At 34.8% G+C, this 22165-nt stretch overlaps 1 protein-coding gene across 1 annotated transcript; it reads right to left on the bottom strand.

Moving 5' to 3' along the window:
- Positions 1-2398: 2398 nt before the first annotated feature.
- On the bottom strand, positions 2399-21093 carry LOC140148977 (doublesex and mab-3 related transcription factor 3, truncated-like). The gene is given in 5 exon segments (XM_072171104.1): positions 2399-6402; positions 6405-6771; positions 6774-7201; positions 20085-20273; positions 20276-21093. Coding segments are annotated over 5 exon segments (1287 nt in total). The 5' UTR covers positions 20514-21093; the 3' UTR covers positions 2399-6337.
- Between the last annotated feature and the right edge of the window lie 1072 nt (positions 21094-22165).

Here is a 22165-nt window from a genome sequence, read left to right as displayed (position 1 = left end):
TTACTTACTGTCTTGTATGACATTACTTCTCTTATGAAGTAATGACATCTTGCCACACCCGTGTAGCCGCCATTGAATTCGCATCATACAACATGTACAATGCATTTCACATGCACCAAGTTGTAACAGATCGGTGTTTCGTGATTTTGTGTTTCACGGTTATTTTGTGTACTTACCTGATACGTATTCAGGGACGTATAGAATGTGATTTCTTCCTCAGGAGCAGCGTTTTCTATTTTCATTTCTCCCCATTCATTTTTCTCCCACATGCATCATATCCTCAATTATGATAGTCATTTTCTAAGAGCAGTTCTCCCCATTACCCATACCCCCTCTCATTGCATCCTTGGAGGGGCGTAGCCAGCTTTTTTGGTCGGGGGGGGGGGGCTACAATTTCGGGGGCACAGACGAAACAAATTACAGTTGCATCATACAATTCATAGAAACTGTATGTCATACATGTATGTTGAGCTTCAAAAAGGGCTTTATTGGGACTTTGCCCTCCTGATTTTCACTTTCATTTTTTGTCAGAGGGCACTCTGCCCCCCCCCGGCTGGCTACGCTACTGCATCCTTGCGTATCATTTTCAGTTTCAACAAATAGAGGCTGGTATTATTTTGATCTTTTTTAGCGACGTTGATGAACCATAATAATGGCTATTTCAGTATAGTAATATTGCTTCATCTATGTGATCATAGATTACGTTATCCAATAAATGAAAGGTTTCGTACTCTAAAATGGGATTTCTAGACTGGAAATGATAAAGGGTTCAAAAGAAGTAGACCTACCCCTCTAAAATTACAAAACATTTCTTTGCATAACTTGACAGTCATTTCGTTAATTTGACAAATTAAAAAACCTGTGAATAGAGCAATCGTTTTGCTACCCTCACCGAGTTCTTCCTTCTCAAAATCATATTTTGTTGGTCATATATAATCACATTTTCCAAAAATGCTTTCCGAAAAAGTTGCACTTTTCATCATCCTACAAATCAACGTGATCAATGTTTTAATTAATTTAATTGCGTTTTAATTTCTTTAATTTTATGTTTCCGATAACTCACCTATGCAAGCATCTTGAAGTATAAGACTTGAATCTTGACATGAATGGAGTTTTTTGCTTTTATTCAGCCGGTGTTTCAAAAATGGTAAAATTCCCATTGGAGTAGAAAACAAGTTTGTAGTGTGATGCTTTGTTCTTACCTTTTGTTGATTTGAACAATTCAAACATCTGTGAATAGAGGAATCGTTTTTTCAACCCTTTAAACGTTGTACCATTTCCAAAAACAATTTCCATGGTCAAAAATAATCACATTTTACACAAATGATGCTTTCAAAAAAATTGCACTTTTCAATGTTTTCCCATACATGTAATGTACAAAACGTTCTCGATATCAATGTGATGATTGGTTCGTTTCATTGAAATTTTCCTTCACCTTTCTGTCTCTGATCCCTCGGCCACACATGCAATTATTTTTCAAATCAACTAAAATGACTCTCCGTTTTAGCTTTGCATAAATGAAATCCGGATTGTATGTTAGAAAATCTTGTCTTACAGAACTTCTTAAGACTTGGATAGAATGCCTCAAACCGCCGAAGTAGAACAACTTTCTTTACGCTTTGACGATGGCGTACCGTGAAGTGGCGTGTCACAAGGGACAGTACCAAATACTCTCTAGTGTGCTAGACTAGCAAGTTTAATAGAAAAGTTATTTTGAATGGATTTTAGACTTGTATAGAATGGGTCAACTTTAGCAAAGTGTGGAGTGGTCATGGCACTATAAAGACATGGAGAGAGGCTGACAAGGGAAAGTATTTCACAAGAAATCTGTTGACGCAATCAGGCAGGTTTTTGTACATTACACGTATAGGTTGTTGAAAAATGCAACATTTTTTGAGAGCATCATTTTTGGACAATGTGATTATTTTTGACGAAAGAGAAATGATTTTGAAAAGGGAGAACTTTGGGAGGGTAGCAAAACAAACAGTTTCCTTTATTAACAGGTTTTTAAATATTTCAAATCAACAAAAATGACTGTATGTCAAGTGATTCAAACAAATGTTTTGTAATTTTACGGGGGAAGTTACTATTTTAACCCTTTAGTATGCAAATTTATTGTCATTATAATTGCTCAAATACTTCTTAAGTGAATCCATTACTGTAATTGGATGTTGCAGCTTCTTCAATAAAATATTGGATATTCGTACTGTCTTAATATCGTAGGTGTTGTAAAAATATTCAATTAACTTTCACATTGAGAGCGTTTTTGCAACCGGCAGCTATCCTAGATGCCTGAAACATGTCTAGTATATCGCTACGTGGGACATCATAGGTCATCCGACAGTCTAGTAAACCAACAAGAACACGATAATAATCAAGCCACAAGAAACTATTGATATGCAATGTACAGGAATAGACGATGTTTATTTGGCATTCTGTTACGACAAAAAATGGTATCTTTATTTCACAAACAATAATCTTGAAATATACAAGGAATTAGTAATGACCTCATGAATGTTTCTGTTGGGAAATAATGACAAGATCAATTGCTTTAAGTACCAATATTGTGCTTCTTTGTCTTCATTTAAAGGTATGCTTAATTTCTGAAATAAAATATCAAGTTTTCACTTTCCAGCAAAAGATAATTGTATTTTTCCCAACAAAAGCATGATTATGAGCATAAAAATTCCTATCTTTACAATCAACTACAGTAACAGCTGAAAACGATTGGGCCATTTACAGAAAATAACTACATCATTTTTAATGAAATGACAATAAAATGTGGAATTATAATCACTCTGATTTCTGTTTTGTTTTGTTTTGAAATTTAATCAAAACAGTGCTTCTTTAATTCAGGACATTTTTGTAGTTGCATTTTTATGCAAATACAAAGAATTATCTGGTGCTTTTACATGTTCCTTTCTTGATGTCCACAAGCAGTCATAAGTATTGACATTTCCCTGGGATTTCTGAATTACCAAAACGCTCTTTTTCTGTAAAAGCATTCCTCTATGTGAAACATGACATAAATACATGAAAAATAAAATCTGACAGTGCAGCTGGTTATTCAAAATTCACAATATTTCAGTGTTTATTTAAACCTATAGATGAGTTGGAACGCCCTCTGTTGGTCTGAGATAAAAACTGAAGGCAAAATAGTCTACAAGGATGAATTGTTTTTTAATATGATCAATAACTGCTTATAGGTGCAATAGCTACATAATATCACACAATTAAAACAACAAAGGTTTTGAAAAGATTTTATATGGTCTGCCATAAAACTGTTGTATTATCCTGCCCTCTATGTGTAACAACAGAGGGCGCCCTAAATGTAAACATGTGACATCATAGGTAACTCATGTATATAATTTAACCAATGTAAAATGAGACAAGATAACTTGAGTAAGACTCTTTCAAATGACCAGTATTGAGAAACAATAACCAGGGTTAGTGTTCCTTGCAACCAAAGCACAAAAAAAAGTGATTTAATTTTGATCTCAACGTTTAGGCAATAAATAGAAATCAACTGCCTTATGGTTTTTGTATTCTGTGCAGCGTTATTTTGCTGCTTTACAGTATAGCACCTCTCTGACTTACTTCACCTTATCCATATGGTACCAAAATGGTTTACATTTACCATATTTTAACTGTAAACATTTGTTTGTTACAATGTCAGAAATATGACATTGGTATGGCTACGAAAAAATCGAGAACATTGTTTAAATACTGTATTACAAACAATTTCCACAATGAGAATGATTTTTGACTTCGTATCTCATGTAAACCAACTTTTGTATATAAATGTACAAATACAAAAATATCAATCACTATATCTCATCCAAGGTAAGCTCTTAGCTAATATGTATAGTTCTGATAAACCTAAGTTGTTTTGCCCTTTTATTAAGTATATGAATCGAAGTCCCTATGGCACTTAAGCACTGACAAAGCGCCTTGTAAAAGCACTCCAAGATTTCTAATTCGCCGCGGACTAGATGCATACAAGGGGCACCTAGGGCTTGGTCATAGGGTGCTATGGCTAAAACACGCTCTGGAAATTGAGTATTAAAACCTAATGACTCTCCATTTTAGCTTTGCATAAACGAAATCCGGATTGTATGCTAGAAAATCTTGTCTAACAGAACCTCTTAAGACTTGGATAGAATGCCTCAAACCGCCTAAGTAGAACAACTTTCTTTACGCTTTGACGATGGCGTACCGTGAAGTGGCGTGTCACAAGGGACAGTACCAAATACTCTCTAGTGTGCTAGACTAGCAAGTTTAATAGAAAAGTTATTTCGAATGGATTTTAGACTTGTATAAAATGGGTCAACTTTAGCGAAGTGTGAAGTGGTCATGGTACTATAAAGACATGGAGAGAGTCTGACAAGGGAAAGTATTTCCCAAGAAATCTGTTGACGCAGCCAGCCAGGCAGGAAGGCAGGCAGTCGACATGGTTGTTCAGATGTGTTCATTACTCAGGTGTATTTCAATGGTTACGTTTTGCCTGCTAATTGGTTATTACACCATATGCAAAGAATCACTGAACCAACAAAAGGCATGTGTGTACCCATATAAATGCATGTTTCACAAATATGGTCATTGTACTTACAAATACCAAATACTACACAATCTGTCGACTGCCATCGTGAGATATTTTCTTTACGGACCAAATTATGTGTTAATGTTATTCTACAAGCTATGTTTAAACACTACAATTGCCCCAAATCCTAAACTGCTTGGTACTCTTCAATTAAACACATTTATTGAAGAGAGAATCTCTCAGATATCGCACTCTGTAAATCACAGCCACGCCATTCCAAATACATGGTACTACCGTAAAACCTCGTCTACAAGCACTGTTTTGATGAGAGCTAAATTAATACGAAACAGCCGTAAATATGCCAATACAATAGGTTGGTCTTACAATAATACTTGTTTGTATATGCTTGTATCGGTAATTTATTTGCTCAAACTCTACAATGTTATAATGTTGTCGATGGATGGTGCCTGTGTTAATTTAGCTTTCACCAAAAGCACTTTATATGCTTGCAGTCGAGGTTTTATGGTATAATACGAGAGAGAATAACATTACAATGTCGATACAATCCATAACTCTAATATTGAAGTTAAAATGAATTATCTTATTATCATTCACTTTCCCAATATTCACCTGTTTGCAGGATGAGTTATTTAGATAGATATTTCAGGATATGAATGTCATTTTGTTCAACTCCAATTAGACTATTGAAAGGATCCTATGACCCTTCGTGCAAATGAGGGCACTGTTACGGCAGTGAATACCCACCCGACATATTTGAGTAAGACAGTATTGCACATATTTATTACAAGGTTATGAATAGTAACTTTTAAATGTTACTAAGATACTTCATACCTTTTCAATTTCCAGAAAACAATTTTCTTTTCTGCATCTAAATCAATAAAGTACAAACAAACAAACGAATAATCTATAGACTTGAAGGCGATTGAAACGCTTTTGGTTGCTTGCTGACCAAATTGATTCCTACAACTTGGTACAGAAAACCTCTAAGTAATCAACTTATATAGTATCACGTCAATCCCTACAGAATACAGCTTTTAAAATCTGAATTTGAACAACAATATGAAAATGCGTAGTTTTCAAAGGCATTTGAATTTAAACAACAGTTACTTTTCAGTACACTCTATAATACATCTATCGTAACACTGCACCTTAAATTATGACGTCATTACGCCACGAATTTACATAAAATATTCCAATTGTGACGTAATTACGCCAAAAATGTACATCAAATAATAAATTATGCGTAGACAAATTGAACGAAACAATTACACACGGTGTCATTGGTTCTTAAAAGACGGTATATGAGAAATCAAAGTACATCACCGAGTCGGTGGTTGTGTAGCTATGGTGGGTAGTTTCTCGGTGGTTATAGAAAACATATGGAATGCTGAAATAAATATCCACTTGTATATAATTTTCTATTGTAACAAAACGTTGTATTTTTGCACAATCTCAAACATGTCAAAAAGACCCACAATTGCGAATATTGTTTGAAATGATATCCTCTGCAGTTTGGCTAAACATAATTTGATTGAATATCTTGCCACGGTTTTTATGCGTTAAAGGAATAAAAGAATCATATTTTTAAACTTGATTAGTGTTTCCCTGTTTGGGTGGATATTTATGCAATGTATGTTCAAACAATATTCGCAATTATAGATTTACTTTTGTTCCACATGCCAAAACTAGCAGCAGAAAGCAGCAACAATGTGCCAGTGTTTCGATTTAAATAGAAACATTACTTCAGAGTCTATGATTTGAAAAGGTAAAATCTTATCAGTCTGAATCTACATTACTATTGGCCATAGAGCCTTCTGTTGTAGCTGATGGTGATTTTCTGATTCACTTCCTACACTATGTCTAGGCCCTGGGCATTGAACACAGTCAGGTGGGCATGTTGCAGCAGCTCCGTATGGCGCGAAAATTAACCTGGGATAACTCTCCCCAGCACTTGTAGGGAATTTCCCCGAGAGATTAAGTGGATGTAAAGCTGGGAAGGCAAATCTGGCTGGAGCACCACCATGGTGACCAGCACCTAAATCGGCTATACTTGATGGGGCAAACAATGATGAACGACCAAGAAGAGCGTCTGTAGCGAAAGGATGAGGTGGTCTGGGCGCGAAGAGTAATGGTAATGACGTGGCAACACTTGACGGAGGCAATGGTGAAAAAGCTGACTTTAAACTACCCATTGCGTGTTTATCGTTACCAAAAGGGATCTTAGTCCAGCTGGAAGCATTCCAGGCACTGTGAAGCCATCGTGTTTAACTTCTGCTGCATGAGGATCCACGTGATGTCTTGACGAAGAATCAGAAGCTGATAAGAAGTGTTCAATAGCCTTGACAAGATCACCGCTGCAACCCTGCAGCACTAGTTCAAGAACAGCTTTCCGCTGCGTTGGAAAAAGTCTCAGAAGAATTTCAATTGGAGCAAGGCGACCGGGTCTAAATGGGGATATAAAACTGGCCGCTATCCCGTTGAAGTTATCCAATGCTGATGCCGGCTTTTCTCTCTCAGCTCTAGGGGGTTGTGATTCATTGTTGTTGGGTTCGGGCACACTTGTACTCGGTGATTCACGATTGACATCCTCCTTTTCTTCTGGTTCAGTGGTAGTAGTATCTTTCTTTGGTGTATCTGTAACTGTAAAAAAGAGAGAAAAGCAGAAATGTCAAAAATTGGTATACATGTATAGAACAAATTGTTAAGATAAACGCTGTAGGCAAAACAATGTATACAGCCGTAGTCATATCCGTTGATAGAATGGATAGAGATAGATAAAACAATTCTTTTCCGATGTACCATCCTATACAACTCACCATTGAGACCATGTTGGTATATTTCATAAGCGGACTAAGTACATAGCTTGAGGACAACATAGAAATGCTACGTCGTACTCAGTAGTATACATTTCATTCGATTCTTTCTTTATGACTTTTTATTGATTTCGTTTCTTGAGAATTAAGCATTGAAATGCTATACATTTAATTTCCACCCTCTTCTCTTTCGCAATTTATTAGTAACTTCCTGAAGTTATACTACCATTGTGACGCAGACGTGTTTCTTTTACATTGTTTTTAAAATTTCATCAAGCGAACTTTGAAGGATCGATATTGAGACACGAAACAAAGTTTATCTAAACTCTATCAATGTTTACAATATTTATTTTAATATAACATTCCATTAACTAAAACATATTGTCAGGTTTATAGCTTCATCTTCGGATAGCGAGAATATTTTAATTTGCATCTGTTACATTACAGTTCTGACTTGATGTTAAGTTTGTAAGATGATAGTTAAGTTGCATACATTCATGTCGATTGAACCGATGTTCAAATCTAATGTTTTGTTTCAAAAGTTTGTCATATGCCATGCATGTAATCGCAGCGTAATCCAGGCGACAAGTAAAGAGACCAGAATCGCCTGATATATTTTTGAAAGCTTGCTACAACGTAGCAACCGACTTGATGTAACGTAAGAAAATTAAAAGATAACAGTGCAACATAAACATTAGCAAATTGACTGGCTCAAGCTAGACGGTTCTTACTTTTCTTAACCTGTAAAATATGTCTTCGATATAGTGTTAACTTTGATAGTAACATTGTATCAGGAATAAACCATTTTTTAATATTACAGAAGTAAAAAAAAGAAGATTTAAGCCCGGATTTAAGCAGTCTACGATAACAGTTATCTTTCTCAATGTTTGTTATTATTTTCAGTTATTACAATAAGCGGATAGATTTATGTTTATATATATCTATACGAAATGATATCAAGTGTACTTTGGTATATTTACGTACTTTTGAAATTCCTAAAAACTCACAAATTTCAAAGAATATTAACTCTTATTATACTCGTTAACAACATAATCATTTTAACTACTTGTAGAGTAAGAGGTATTAATCCTGCGGCTGTGTTTTTTTCTTGATAATTTTCGTATTTTATAATGCCGAAAATGTTAAGCAGTAAAATGAACAAATTTGCAAACTTTCAATATATATTAATAGTCAAATATATGACAGTATTATTGACAGAAATTCTAACTGTTTTAAGAAACCACTTATTTATGTTAATGCTTGTAATCGAAGAGACACTTATCCGCTGGTCGGTTATCACAATGGCATATAAATTGTAGCATCAACTCAGGGATGACGATTATCTCAAAGAGATGAAAAACAATCCTCAAGTGTTTTCTCTCATTTATATATGAGTACCTACTTAGTCATTGTACACAATCATCTGACAATTATTTGCAAGTTGTTCATTTCAAGACAAGTTTAATAGTTTATTTTTTTCAATGCTTTTAACATGAAACTTTGTTTTTACTTTTTCAAATTTAATCTTAAGGCATGATGCTGATAATATGTTTTTGCACTTATAGAAGAGTTGAGAATATTGTCACTTTTAGCTTATGTTGTCAATCGGTAATGTATGACACTTTATGGCGTTCAATTATGGATGCATCATCGTCTTCTTCGTCTTCTCCTCCTCCTCCTCCTCATCATCATCATCACCATCATCATCATCTTCATCATCATCATCATTATCATTATCATCATCATCATCATCATCATCATCATCATCATCATCATCATCATCATCATCTTTATCTTCATCTTCATCATCATCATCATCATCATCATCATCACCACCACCATCTTCATCTTCATCTTCATCTTCATCTTCATCTTCATCTTCATCTTCATCTTCATCTTCATCATCATCATCATCTTCATCTTCATCTTCATCTTCATCTTAATCAGCATCAGCATCCCCATCATCATCATCTTCATCTTCATCTTCATCATCATCATCATCATCATCATCATCATCATCATCATCATCATCATCATCATCATCATCATCATCATCATCTTCAACATTCATATCATATTCTTTTGATAGTTAGGATGATTTTGTCGCACAGTACACAGAGTGTTAAATACTAATAGACAAATATCATTTGTAGCTTCCTTTTCATGCCAGCCTAGAAGTATCTCTTTGAGACGATCAAAAAGTACATCTCTCTAAGAAAAACCGTCTTGGTAAGTAGCAAAAGTGTTTGCTCACTGTAAACGTTACAGAGCATCTCATCTCTGATACAACATGTATTCTTGTCGCTGTTATTTAAATACACATTATACCTATCAAGTACATAGACCCTTTGCGAAAGAGTCTTCAAGTCCTTATCGTCGAAGCGATTTGATTGTTTTATAACTACTTGCTATATTATTACCATTTTATAACTCGTAGTGCAAACAACACAGACCAATATATATCCGTTCCGTTCAAAATATAGATATTTATGGTGCATTTGAAGAGCGTAAAAGTATTTAGTTTGCAATATTTAGATAGGTAGAAATGTATAAATTGTAGCTTTTGACTGATTGTTAGTTTTTATTCCCTTACAAGATTTTTTTCTGGTCCAAAAATGGAGAAGTGTGTGTCAGTTGACAATGCGATACGAGCTTTATCGATTAAATTGTCAATACAAACCATTGCAAGTGGTAACCTATATATATATATCTTTATATTTTATAACTTATTTCGTAAGTGTAAAATCACATATTACTAATCAGTAATTAATTAATAATAATAATCACTAATAATATCTTAATTTGAAGGAAAACATTATTAGAGTTCGATAAATGATTAACATTGTTAATGTCAATAGTAGAAACTCAATAGCTGTTTTCACATTTTGTTTGTTCACATATATTTCTTGCACGAAATGTTTACTTTCATATTAGTATCATCTGTTTCCATAAAGATATATAGGTCGATTTAGAGTCATATTCTATATTAACATATATTTGACTAATAGAACACAACGTGATATACATTAAACATAACTGCAAACGTCTGTCTCTTTGTACTTATTCATTTCAAATAACTTTAAAATACGGAGTTGATATACAATTTGATACGTATTTGCTATTAGTTCAAATTAAATAACACAATGAGAAAGAGTTGCATATGAATATCTATCACATTATTCTCGTAATACGTGTTTCTCTATCATTTTGCTTGTTGCCTCACTAATGTCATTGCCTCACATCGTATGTCATTGCATTAAGGCTTACCATGCTTACAAACCTACACATAATTATGCGTTCTCAAATAAGTTTCTGTTATGTTTAAAGATTGTTACTTTAAAATGTGTCTTAATGATCTTAAAAACAAAAATGTCCTTACCTCAAAATTCCTTCTATTACATCTATAGATGTAATGAAAGGAATGTAAAGTTATGAATATTAATTGATTATACTCGTATATGAGTATAATCAATTAATATTCATAATTACAATCTTATTTCACAACGACACTCCCACACGATAGTCCAATCCCATTTATCAAACTATAAGTCTGTAAAATGCAAAGAAATGCCAAAATAAGGCGTTTGCAAGTTTCGTTCAGAAATGTTTAAAGCATCTTTTAATAAATTTACATAAGCAGTTGTAGGTAACCCGTGATAAATTTATGCCGGATATTGATTGTCAAAATACACCTGTTGTACCACAAGTACATCATTCTATAGTGTCAATTCTTTACATAGCTTCTGCTTATAACAGCTGAAACAATTTACCGATCAATTAAATAATGTTATTTTCTGGCTATTTAGTCACGAAATATTTGTACATTTTAAAGCTGTTACAACAGCTCACGTGTATATTATAGAAAGTTTAGTCTGTGGGTCATATAACAGAATTTCATATATTTATTGTGTCATCTTTTGGCTGTGCGTTCAAATAGAGCTAGGGACAATAAAAATAACATTGGCGAATGGATTTGTAAGACAACCAATGTATATTTTCAGAATAAATATGATACTAAAAAATGCGATACTAAATTATTATATTTCACTTTTGATGAATATTCAACACTGTTCAATATGCAAAAGGACTCTAACCTTACTTAAACCCGGTAGCACATTGTGACAAAAAGTCACTATCACCAAGTCACAGTTCAAAAATACCTAAATCATCTTGAAAATATAGATGTATCGAATTTAGTCTTTAGATAGCACATAGAAAGGCTGAATACTGTATTAAAATTTGATATGTGTGTCACATTGAATGCACTCTGTGTCATGTTTCAAAACGTGTCTTGAAGAAATAAAAATGGGGTGAAAAAAGAATTAGAACCTTTATTAAAAAGTATATTTTTTTCTCAATACCACGTCGTGTACTGCTTAAGGGATGAAATAATACACAAGTCAGATTGCCACGGCTTTGTTACCTCTCACTATGCTAAATATATTCCTACTTTCTTGTCAACCGGAAAAGTCGATAACTGTATGTTATGATGTTATAAAGATATCTTGTCAAATAAGGAATTTTTGATAGCTCGTCTTGAATTGCGAATGAGTCTTGCGGGGAAGTGGTGAGATATTCCAGCCGAGACACACGGGGAGTCCTTGCCTCGTGAAGTGGGTGAGTCACATAGCAGAAAAGGCGAATAAATTCGTCTTGTTGTGATTGGATAAGTGTCTACAAGAAGATTAAATACTACTCGGGGGTCATCCCATTATTCATGCTATGCCATGAACTGGCCTTGTAGTCAAGACTAGATAAGGAGATGCTAAACTACCATTCATAATGTGTACTCTTCTTAGTGTATGAATGAAATGATAATTATCAGGCATTTCTCTGTTGTATATTCTTGGCTGAAATATATGTGTTTTGTAGTGTAAATGATTATATCAATAATAACAGTTCACATTTTTGTCATCGACATCACCAAAACCATTATTGTGCATTGAAGATCTAAGATTCTTCCACGTCGCTGTGTCTAATTATGTAACTTGCATTATTGATTAACATGAGCACCACACACTGCATGCAAGCGGGTTGGCAATGTGCGTTTTCCATATCACGGGTGCACTCTCAAAAATAACGTATTAAATAACGACGTAGATTATGAAGATATAATAGGGTAAAAAGTGACTAGTAATACAAATAACAACAACAACAACAACAACAACAACAACAACAACAACAACAACAATAATAATAATAATAGTAATAATAATAATAACAATAATAATATATATTTTTAAATATTAGAAATAATTAAATGACTTGTATATAGGATTCACAGAGTCCGTTCCCATTATGATTGTTTGACTTAGTCATGTTAGTGACAAACTAATTTGATGTTGGTGATTAAAAGTCGATGTGACTTGAGTTACAACGTAATTATATTCCAATTGACTTTCTGTAGGTTTACATGATAACCACTTTCCTTGACTTCAGCAAACCAACTCTTAATTGAATACCAAATATCGACTCAAATTTACCATCAAAAGAGCACGGAACTAAATGATCACAAAATCTTCTTTGAACGTCTTAAATCATCCAATTTAGTACGACCTGTTGCAAATTAGTTTTCTACAATGACGTGCGGTGTTCCCAAATAAGCGGAAAGGGCGTCATAATCATCGACAAAGCCAGTGTCGAGTTTCAATTTTTAGTTGACGGAACGATGTGGATGAAATCAAAGTTTCAATTTTCTCATTCCTCTGAGATTTTGTGCACACTAATGGGATGTGTCAAGTACGTATTGTGTTTTGCTCCAATTATAGCGGGCCTTTTCTTCCCTAACTAATGAACATTGATTTTGACGCTAGATATATTCATACCAATATATATATTTCCCAAACTATCTGTTGCTTCTTCGCGTGCTAGCGCGTGTTGGCAATGCAATAATCATTTATTCCAAAAGTACACACATCATAAAAGATCAGTGTGTTTGTACAAATTAAACTCCGTGATTTTGTTAAATAATTATAAAAATAACACTAAGCTGGTCGTTAGCGTGGGCAATATCTTCATATGATCACGTTCATCAACGATTGTTGAGCACGCGCCGGAAGACAAAATATCGCTAAAATCGCGAAATCTATCGAGTGGAAAATATGAAAAGCAATAACAGAGTCTTGTCACTTCTAAGCTCATCCATGATAAACAAGTCACTGGCCGTATAATTCATAAAGGCTTTCTTCCAATATAACCCAGTCAACTGGTAATTTTCTTTAGGCGATGAAATTCGTGCAAGAATAAAATAAGAAAAAAACATATTGGAAGAGAACGAAAAGAGGAAATAGATTTATTAACCTGAAAGATTGTGGAAAATGAGAGAGCAATTCAGGAGTTTCCGTTGGAGATAGATAGTGCCGTTGGTTATTGTGTCGTAATATGAAGTGGACACACTCGAGCGTTAAAAATTGGTACCGATAGGGTTTAATACAAAACTTTCTCAAAGACAGAAGACAAAATACGCTGCTGGTAAGATTATTGGTCACCACGTGCGCCGGAACTAACTCAGTCAAAGATTAGGAATCTTGATAAGTTTTTGTTTTAAATAAATTTTATGACGATTTAAATTAATTAAGTCGTTCATGTGTTAGTAATTGAGGAAGCAAACGCCTTTAGAATTCAACAGTTGAATCCGAATATTATAAGGTTTGATTTCTGTTCTGTATGGTGTCACTTCAATAAGAGAAGTTAATTTAAGGACCTGTTATCATTGTTTTCATATTAAGCTGCACGTGCTCAGTCGAGATACAAATAAGCCAAACTGGTTTACTCTACATGTTCGTACTTATTCAGTTTATAAGTCCGTTTATAAGTCTGCGCCTTTTTCTTGTGATTAAGATCATGGGTTTGATCTAACTGTTATTCATTTCATTTTGATTTTAACAAGGCACATTTTACACCAAAATTTACTTAAAATTTTGCGCTTACTCAAACAACAAGAATTACAGGCTGTACACCGATCATACGTGAATATTTTGGATATTGATAGTCATTTATTCAATTACTATTGCGCCATTATAATTATAATGATGCCGACTATAAATAGTGATAATAGAATTTCTATTATTATCGTCATTATGCATTTAATATACTTCGTATAAGTTAGGTCTTTGCTCAAAACTAGTATTGGATGATACAACTATAGCATCCATTAGAGTGTGGGTAAGAAGATGTTAATGCACCATCGGAATCAATATGCCATTATGAACGAAGGTGTCTATGATTCTTACTTTACATTCGGGACTTCAAACATACGTAATTCAACATGCAAATTGTATCATTATGTACTAAACTTGTTTTGAGACACAACATTTTAGAAGTGTATTGTAAGAATTATGTGACAGGACAGAAAAAGAAGAAAGATGAGGCGGAAAGAAGAAAGAAGAAGACAAAGAAAGATGAAAGGAGCATGAGAAGTAAGATGAAGAAAAGGGAGCAGAAGAAAAAGGAGGAGGAGGAGAAGAAGAAAGAAGTAAAAAAGAAATAACAGTGGTGAAAGAAGAAGCAATATAGATGAAAGAACCAAATTGAGCTGCCATGACTGTATAGATGCTCTTCCCAACACACTTGACCTGTACATAACCCCATTCATATTTCTGGGACATGCGTTGTAAGTATTGTGGGGTCAGAGAAAAGAAATAAAGCGTTCTCATCCTGAGGCCTTGCTTTGATTTCTAAAACTCGACGTGTGCATGATTGCCTGAGGAGTTTTTACGTGGCTGAACCATTTTTTTTTTTTTTTTTTTCATAGCCAGTCAAGCTACTCAAGTGATAGACAAAACACAATTGAAACTAGGTGTTAGTAAAGACAAGATTCTTATTAATTACTTAATAGTCCTCCTTCATTATAAAATTACAGAATTTGTTTTAAGAGGGTAATGTGACGCGCAAGCTTCCTAAGGGCTATTAAGAGTTTTGATGTGAAGTCGACAATAAGCTTGATAAGGAAACAAGAAGGTTGAAACAAAGTGGTCGAGATAAGAGAAACATGGAAAGAATGAGAGGATGGCGTTATGGTGAAGAGGATTAAGAGAGAGGAAGAGAGGAAGAGGAGGAGAGGGAGAGAGGAATAGTGTTAAAAGAGAACAACGTGGACACATGGTGGAGCAAAAGAATGTTGGAAGAGACAAAGAGAGAACAACAGAGATATAGAAAATTAACATTTATAATGATTGAAAATTGATTTTATGAAATGTTACTTGTAGTAGTAGAAGTAGTGGTAACATAAGTATAGTTGGGAATTCGCTCTAAGACATCCACACTGGTTCAATTTAATTCTAATTCTACCTGTCACATGCGTACACAAGCAATAACTAAATAACCTCATTGCCAACGAATTACCCGTGTCAAACACCGCCCCACGACCGCCACGGTTCTTGATTCCCCCCTTATATTTAACACGCGCAATTTACCGTAAAATTGCTCGGGTTGTTCCCACAAATTAGAAATCGGCCACAATCCTACATAATAATACAATACTAATGGTGTGATAGGATGTAATTATGTCCAAATAGTGAAGTTAGATCGATCAATCACATTGAAATAGCAAGATAGAGGCAAACACGCGGTACACGCGCCGATGATGGACGCGTTTAAGCATTGGGTGTTGACGGCGGGAAGTAGAGAGAGCAAGCGTCGCTCGGATTCGATTTTCTAATTACCGTTCCGTCAATTGAATCAATGAAGTTTTTTTTTTTTTTCTATCATCATTACTTTATTATTATCACTAAATCTGCTCAGGTTTAGGTAACAAGTGCTAGGGAAATAAAGAGTACATGTGTTGGAATATGCCGAGGGTGGAAATGAGATGAAAGTAAAGTACTCGTGCGTGGGATGAATAGATGAAAACAGGGAACAAAATTATGGTTAAAGATAATGTGACAATGTGTGTGTATAATATTACACCACTTGAATGAACTAAATCAATGTATTGTTTCTTTCTATTCACAAACACACTGCTTAAGTTGTATTCCTTCAAGTAAAGAGTTGTCAAAACTAAGTAAGGTTTGTTTTGTTAAAAGAATGCTCTGCTTAGATTTAGGTTAAGTATTAAACATTTCTATAAAACGAGGCCAACAAATCAATGAGTGGATTGAATTGTCAAATTTTAACCCCATTATTTTATCTATCAGCTCAATTTGTTGTCTGGATGGTCTTATTGGTAATGTCCGAAGCAACGCGCCTTAACTATAACATCTACCATAAAGTCCATTCGCCAACTGCTTCCTCTCATTATATGAGGGAAGTAAAATCGTTAACTCAACCTAGAAAACAAAACCTGACTATCGTCACTGACAAATACAAGTAGTATGTGACAAGAAGCACAAATATTTTCATTAACAGTATCCCGTGCTAAGCGGCTTCTTGTAGTCCCTTCAATCCGTCAGTATTGTCGGTTGCCGTGTTACATAGCTACTTGGCTATGATAGATTTGTCTAGCAAAGCAGCGATCGAGGGTACTCTGCGTGCTCTTTTAGCCAATCCATCTAGCGATAGATCGATGGCTAATCCCCGACACAGATTTCCGTCCTGCCAATGCAGACTCTCTATTAGATTGCCGTGCTGCTTGCTTTTTCATGTCAAAATCTGAAATCACAGGGTACGTACGTGAGTGTCTGATCGAGCAAGGCAGGTTTCCTGTGATGATCAGAAAGCTAATGATTAAAATGATTCGTTTCAGATGAATGTTTCAGCTGCATTTGATGTAGATGAGAGAGTTAAGATAAACCGAAATAATTATGGTATAATTGATTTGCATAAATTTAAATTACTATCAATATTAATTTCAAGATCTATAAGTTTGGTAATATATAGTTAAGTGATTGAGCATTTATGTGCAACATGTAGCCTACATGATGCACATATAGGCTACATGTAAAGTAATTAACTATTGGCAAATGTTTTCTTTGATCCTTATATTTTAAATTAAATTAGGAATAATAGAGCATCTTCCTTGTGACCATGGTTAAACACTGATTTCTAAAATACTGATAATGTAAATCATCTTTAACCAATCATGCCAATTGACTCCCACGCAAAAATTGTGACAATTTATTTGCTGTTGAATTAACCAAAAAGACAAAGTCTAAAATGTTTCCCAAAAATGTTTTAATATGAGTTTGGCTCAACAAGTGATTCATTACATTCTAAGTTTAAAATGTAGACGCCTTGAAAAATAAGTATAGAGACAACAGGGAAATCCTATAAAATGTAAATTGTGAGGATGCCAAGATGGGGACATCCAACAATTCTGTCAAATTTATCCTTCGTGTAAAGAATACAAGAGGTTCCTGTAAATAGTTTGTGGTGCCTTAAATCTGTTCATCAAGATATAAATGCAGAATATATATCTAGTATTGTAATAAGAAATGAAAAAATTTGATCTACACTTTTTGTAAGGAATTAGACTAGCTAAATCTTGAAATATGTTCCCACCCAAATACCAGGTGAGCTATTACCATACATGCTTTTTGTTCATGTTATATAGTTTGCACAAAATGATCATGAATATTAATGATATGCCAGCGTTTAGTCAACCACACCTGAAAAGTAAGCTTAAGGACCCTCAATAATTTGGGTATAGTAGTAAAATGTCATTGCTTCTGCTGTCTGGGTATAATTGGTGCTTGGTTAAGTATACACACACCACAAAATCGTGTCATCAGCTGTCGCTAATGCAAACATTTAACAGTTCACGTAGCATCCATTATATGAAACATGATAAAAGTCATCAAACTATCCCAAAATACAACTTCTATCTCAAGAACCACTGCACCAATACTAAGCTTATTTATACTTATTTTAGTTATTTGAATACATTTCATTCCAAATATATGAAAATGTTTTGGAATGTGTCTTTTTATAATGATAAAATGCCTCTTGGTGTGGTTGACATGCGCTTGACTTTAGCTAACCATACTATACTATAGATACAACAATGTAACTAATACCTGGCGCATCTTGCAATCTCGACTATCTACACGGGCCGACCCAGGGTGTGATAACTGATAATTATGACACTATTAAAATATCATCAAAATAGATAACAAAGATAAGAGGTGACCCAAAACGTGTCCTCACGCCAGGCCATATAGGTACTATATCTACCTGGGTTGTTTCTCACGCCTAACACCGGTAATTAAGTGTGTTACTAAGTAAAAGATACCTGTGGTACCATACGAAGAGACAGCCCATTAGCTGTATCATATGTTTGTGGATAAATATCTCGCGTTTGTGATTATAGATCAACGATGAGGTGTATACTTCTGTAACTATTATAGTTTGATGGACAGTTTTTGTAATCTATTATTTGTGTAGATATTTGGCAATGTGATATAGCAATCTCACGGCACCCACTGTTTATAGACACAGCCCTTTGAGCTTGTGAAATGCCTGTGATATTAAATACATCAGGATACAACAAGTTCAACAAGTACCAATTTTAAAAGTTTTTATTTTACAGTAATAAGCAGAATTACACATTTGAAGGTATAAAAGATACCATAATATGCGTAACTGACAGGAGTGCCAAAGTCTTAATGAATGAATGTCATTGTAATGCAATAGAGATAGCAAAATAGGAATGATTTTTGAATGGTTTGTGAAGTTGGTATTTCAAAAACTTCACTCACTTTTTTTAATTTCTATTGTTTTGAAAAAGTATCTCTCATCTCTTATATAATTGTTCCGTACAATCTTGCGTGTGTGTGTATTTAATGAATATATAATTAGCACTAATTTTCTCACTGATTAAAACAAATTCCATAATTGCTTAGTAATTAAAACAAATTCCATAATTAGTTGAAAGCACAAGTACAAACTTAAGTAAGACAACATCTTTCGAAACGCTCTTCAATGTTTGGTATCATAATTATGACTATATATGTGATTTGAACTGAAAAGATTTAACTTGCTAGTGAATTGTACCACTGATGTGATGTCCACTTGTGCCCTAAAATAAATTTCACCAAGTACTTTTTCAAACTTATTATGCCTTCGAGGAAACTAGATTTCGATATTGTGTATCAATTATCATTTATCATTTTCAAATATTCAACAAAGTAAATCATATTGATATAAAGTGGCACACATTTACAAGTATAAGTGTGTTTGATTTATAAACCACAGAATAATTTGAATTTCTTTGAAGATATCATTATTTTTGAAGACGTCATTTTATGACGATTTTACTGTGCATATTTACCGTAATTCAGATACAACTTTAACATGTTAAAATCAGGATAAGAGAGTGATATACTTCATGACGGCTCCTGTATACTCTTGCATTAATCATTAATATATTTCATAAATGATTTAACTTGTTTTGTCCCTAAAACACAATCTTGAAAATGAAGTTTAATGCTAACGGTTGTAAACACTTTATATATATTCATTTAAATGTCAGGTTGATAAGTTGTAGAATCCGTGACGTTTTCATTTAATTACAGGAGTAAGCTTACCATGTTAACATAATCTTAAGTTATTCTATACCTGAAAGCTTAAAGATACCTTATGTTCCTTAAACCGTGAAAATCTGTTGTGAATATGTATGGTACGTATCATTGCAGTAAAGGACATTTGATGTAATGTATATGTATACATGTATGATCCGTGTTTGTGACTAGATTCCGAGACAAAATCACAGATATGTCACATTGTTTCATCTTAATTTAACGCAATTTCCCCTGAAGATTTCTGTTCTAACCTACCTGGTAAAGGCTCGTCGTCTTCCTTTGTCACATCCATATCCTCTGTAGGTGATTCTGTTTCCTGCCTTTGAATAGGAACCTCACCACGTGGAAACAAGGGTCCTGAAGGCAGCATTCCAAAGGGGCCACCTGGAGAACAGGCTCTAAGTCCCATGGCTATGGCGTCTTCTGCCGCTTGTTGCCGTTTAAAGCCACCTGGGCCGCCATTACTCTCTGACGTTCAGCAATCAGGTTGCATTTGGGACATCTACAATCACGAAACCGGCAATGTCTTTTATGACCCTTTAACCATGATATTACGCCGTGATTTCTGCATCGGGCACATTTCGGTTTTCTTGCGCCTTTTTCTGTCATAGGTCCACGCAGTAGAGACAAGGTATGCAAGTCCATCATAGACCTATCCATGTGGTGTGAGCTATGGGTTATCATTAAACAGGTTGGTTGGTTTGGTAGAATACTACCCGGCTTCAAATATAGTTGAAAACTTGTTACACAGATGTGTTTATAAGTCCACAATGACGAGTCGACGAGAAGAGGATCAGGAGGTGGGGTGTTGCATCCAGGCAAGGTAGATGTGTAATGATCTGAATCAGTCCCAAGTGAAGTGACAGTTTTGGAAGCACCACCGGATCCTTGCTAGTTATTACACGGTGTCTCTGTTGAAGAAGTAAGACGTGACTCAAGGGGATTCTTTCTCTTACTCGCTCGCAACTTCATCTGTGCACGCGCTACTGAAGTTAAAAAAACCTATGGGTACCGATTATACGGGACCGGGTATTCGTGGTTGTGCTATCATTGGCGGCGCTACTTAGTGTCAATTAAACCGTTCATTAGACAAGCTCCGTATCGTAAGTGTACTTTCTTGAGTCGAGCCGTGATTGGATGATTAATGATCCAATGAGAATGACGGGGATTTGACGGTATGATTCGCTCGCGTCTTTCTCTGTCGACCGCAGCGATCCGGCATCAAGAGAGGGGAGTCAAAATTGCATCTCTTTAAGATGGTTACTCCGAGAAACTAACTTCCGTAGATTTGTGGCGTACATACATGAGCTGGGCTTTCGCTGGCTGGCTATTTGTTTGTACTCAAAACTCTATATAGCGCAACTGTGCAACGCCAGTGATTTTCAGTATTTAACGATAATCTTTCAAGCAATTGCTAGTTAACTCTGACTCCTATCACCCACCTATCACCATATAAAATGAAACACCACCCAAGTAAAAGTGTACATGGGGTGTGTATGTTGGAAGTTATGTTTTTAAGGGTGAATTGTAAGGGTTATAACTTTGTTAGCGCAGATGTACTAATTTGTCAAGTGTGATACGTTCTCTAATGGACGTCTGTTGATTGACGCTCACTGATTGATAGACGTGCGGATATAACGCACAATCTGATTGGTCCATTCCTCACGACCTCTTGACCGACAAGTGACTATGTGACGTCATGATGGCCTGAGGCTGTGTTGACAGAAAGGAGTGGGCAAATGTAACAACTTTACTGAGCTCCTAAATTCGGCATGTCACCGTTAAACATTGACTGACGCCCCTTAGTTTAGACCACACTGTCAAATCGAACAGGTTGGCAAAACGTGCGTATCATGCCTGGGGTTGCATGTTGTTTTAGGGTCATTGGATGCGTTATAGCATGTATGTCAAGTTGCCAAGAACGAAATACACTAAAAACAAAACACTTGGTTTTATCGCCAGCCCATTCGGGGCTGGTACCTGTTTCAGGTTTGGGGTCAGTTTACTCAAGAGATTATATTTTAGTGGTATTGGAATGATTTTTTTTTTTTTTTTTTTTTTTTAAATTTTTTTTTAAATATTTTTATTTTTTTTGTTAGTAAAAGTAAGTATGTTTTGCCGTTTCAACGAATGAAAACGAGTGAGTATTACCAAAGTTATGTTTGAATTAATATGACTTTAAAAGTTTTAGGTATAGGCCTAAAATGTAACAATAATAGTTAATATACAGCATCATATGGTCAGCAGAAGAAAAGTATGTCATTTCAGTGTCTTTGACCCGGGGTCCTTGACCACTGAACAGCGTGATATCATGTTGATAACAGATCTAAGAATCA

The sequence above is a fragment of the Amphiura filiformis genome, chromosome 1 (assembly GCF_039555335.1).
Source record: "Amphiura filiformis chromosome 1, Afil_fr2py, whole genome shotgun sequence".
NCBI classification, from domain to species: Eukaryota; Metazoa; Echinodermata; class Ophiuroidea; order Amphilepidida; family Amphiuridae; genus Amphiura; species Amphiura filiformis.
The sequence above is the reverse complement of the archived record's forward strand: the minus strand, read 5'-3'. Positions and strand labels throughout refer to the sequence as shown.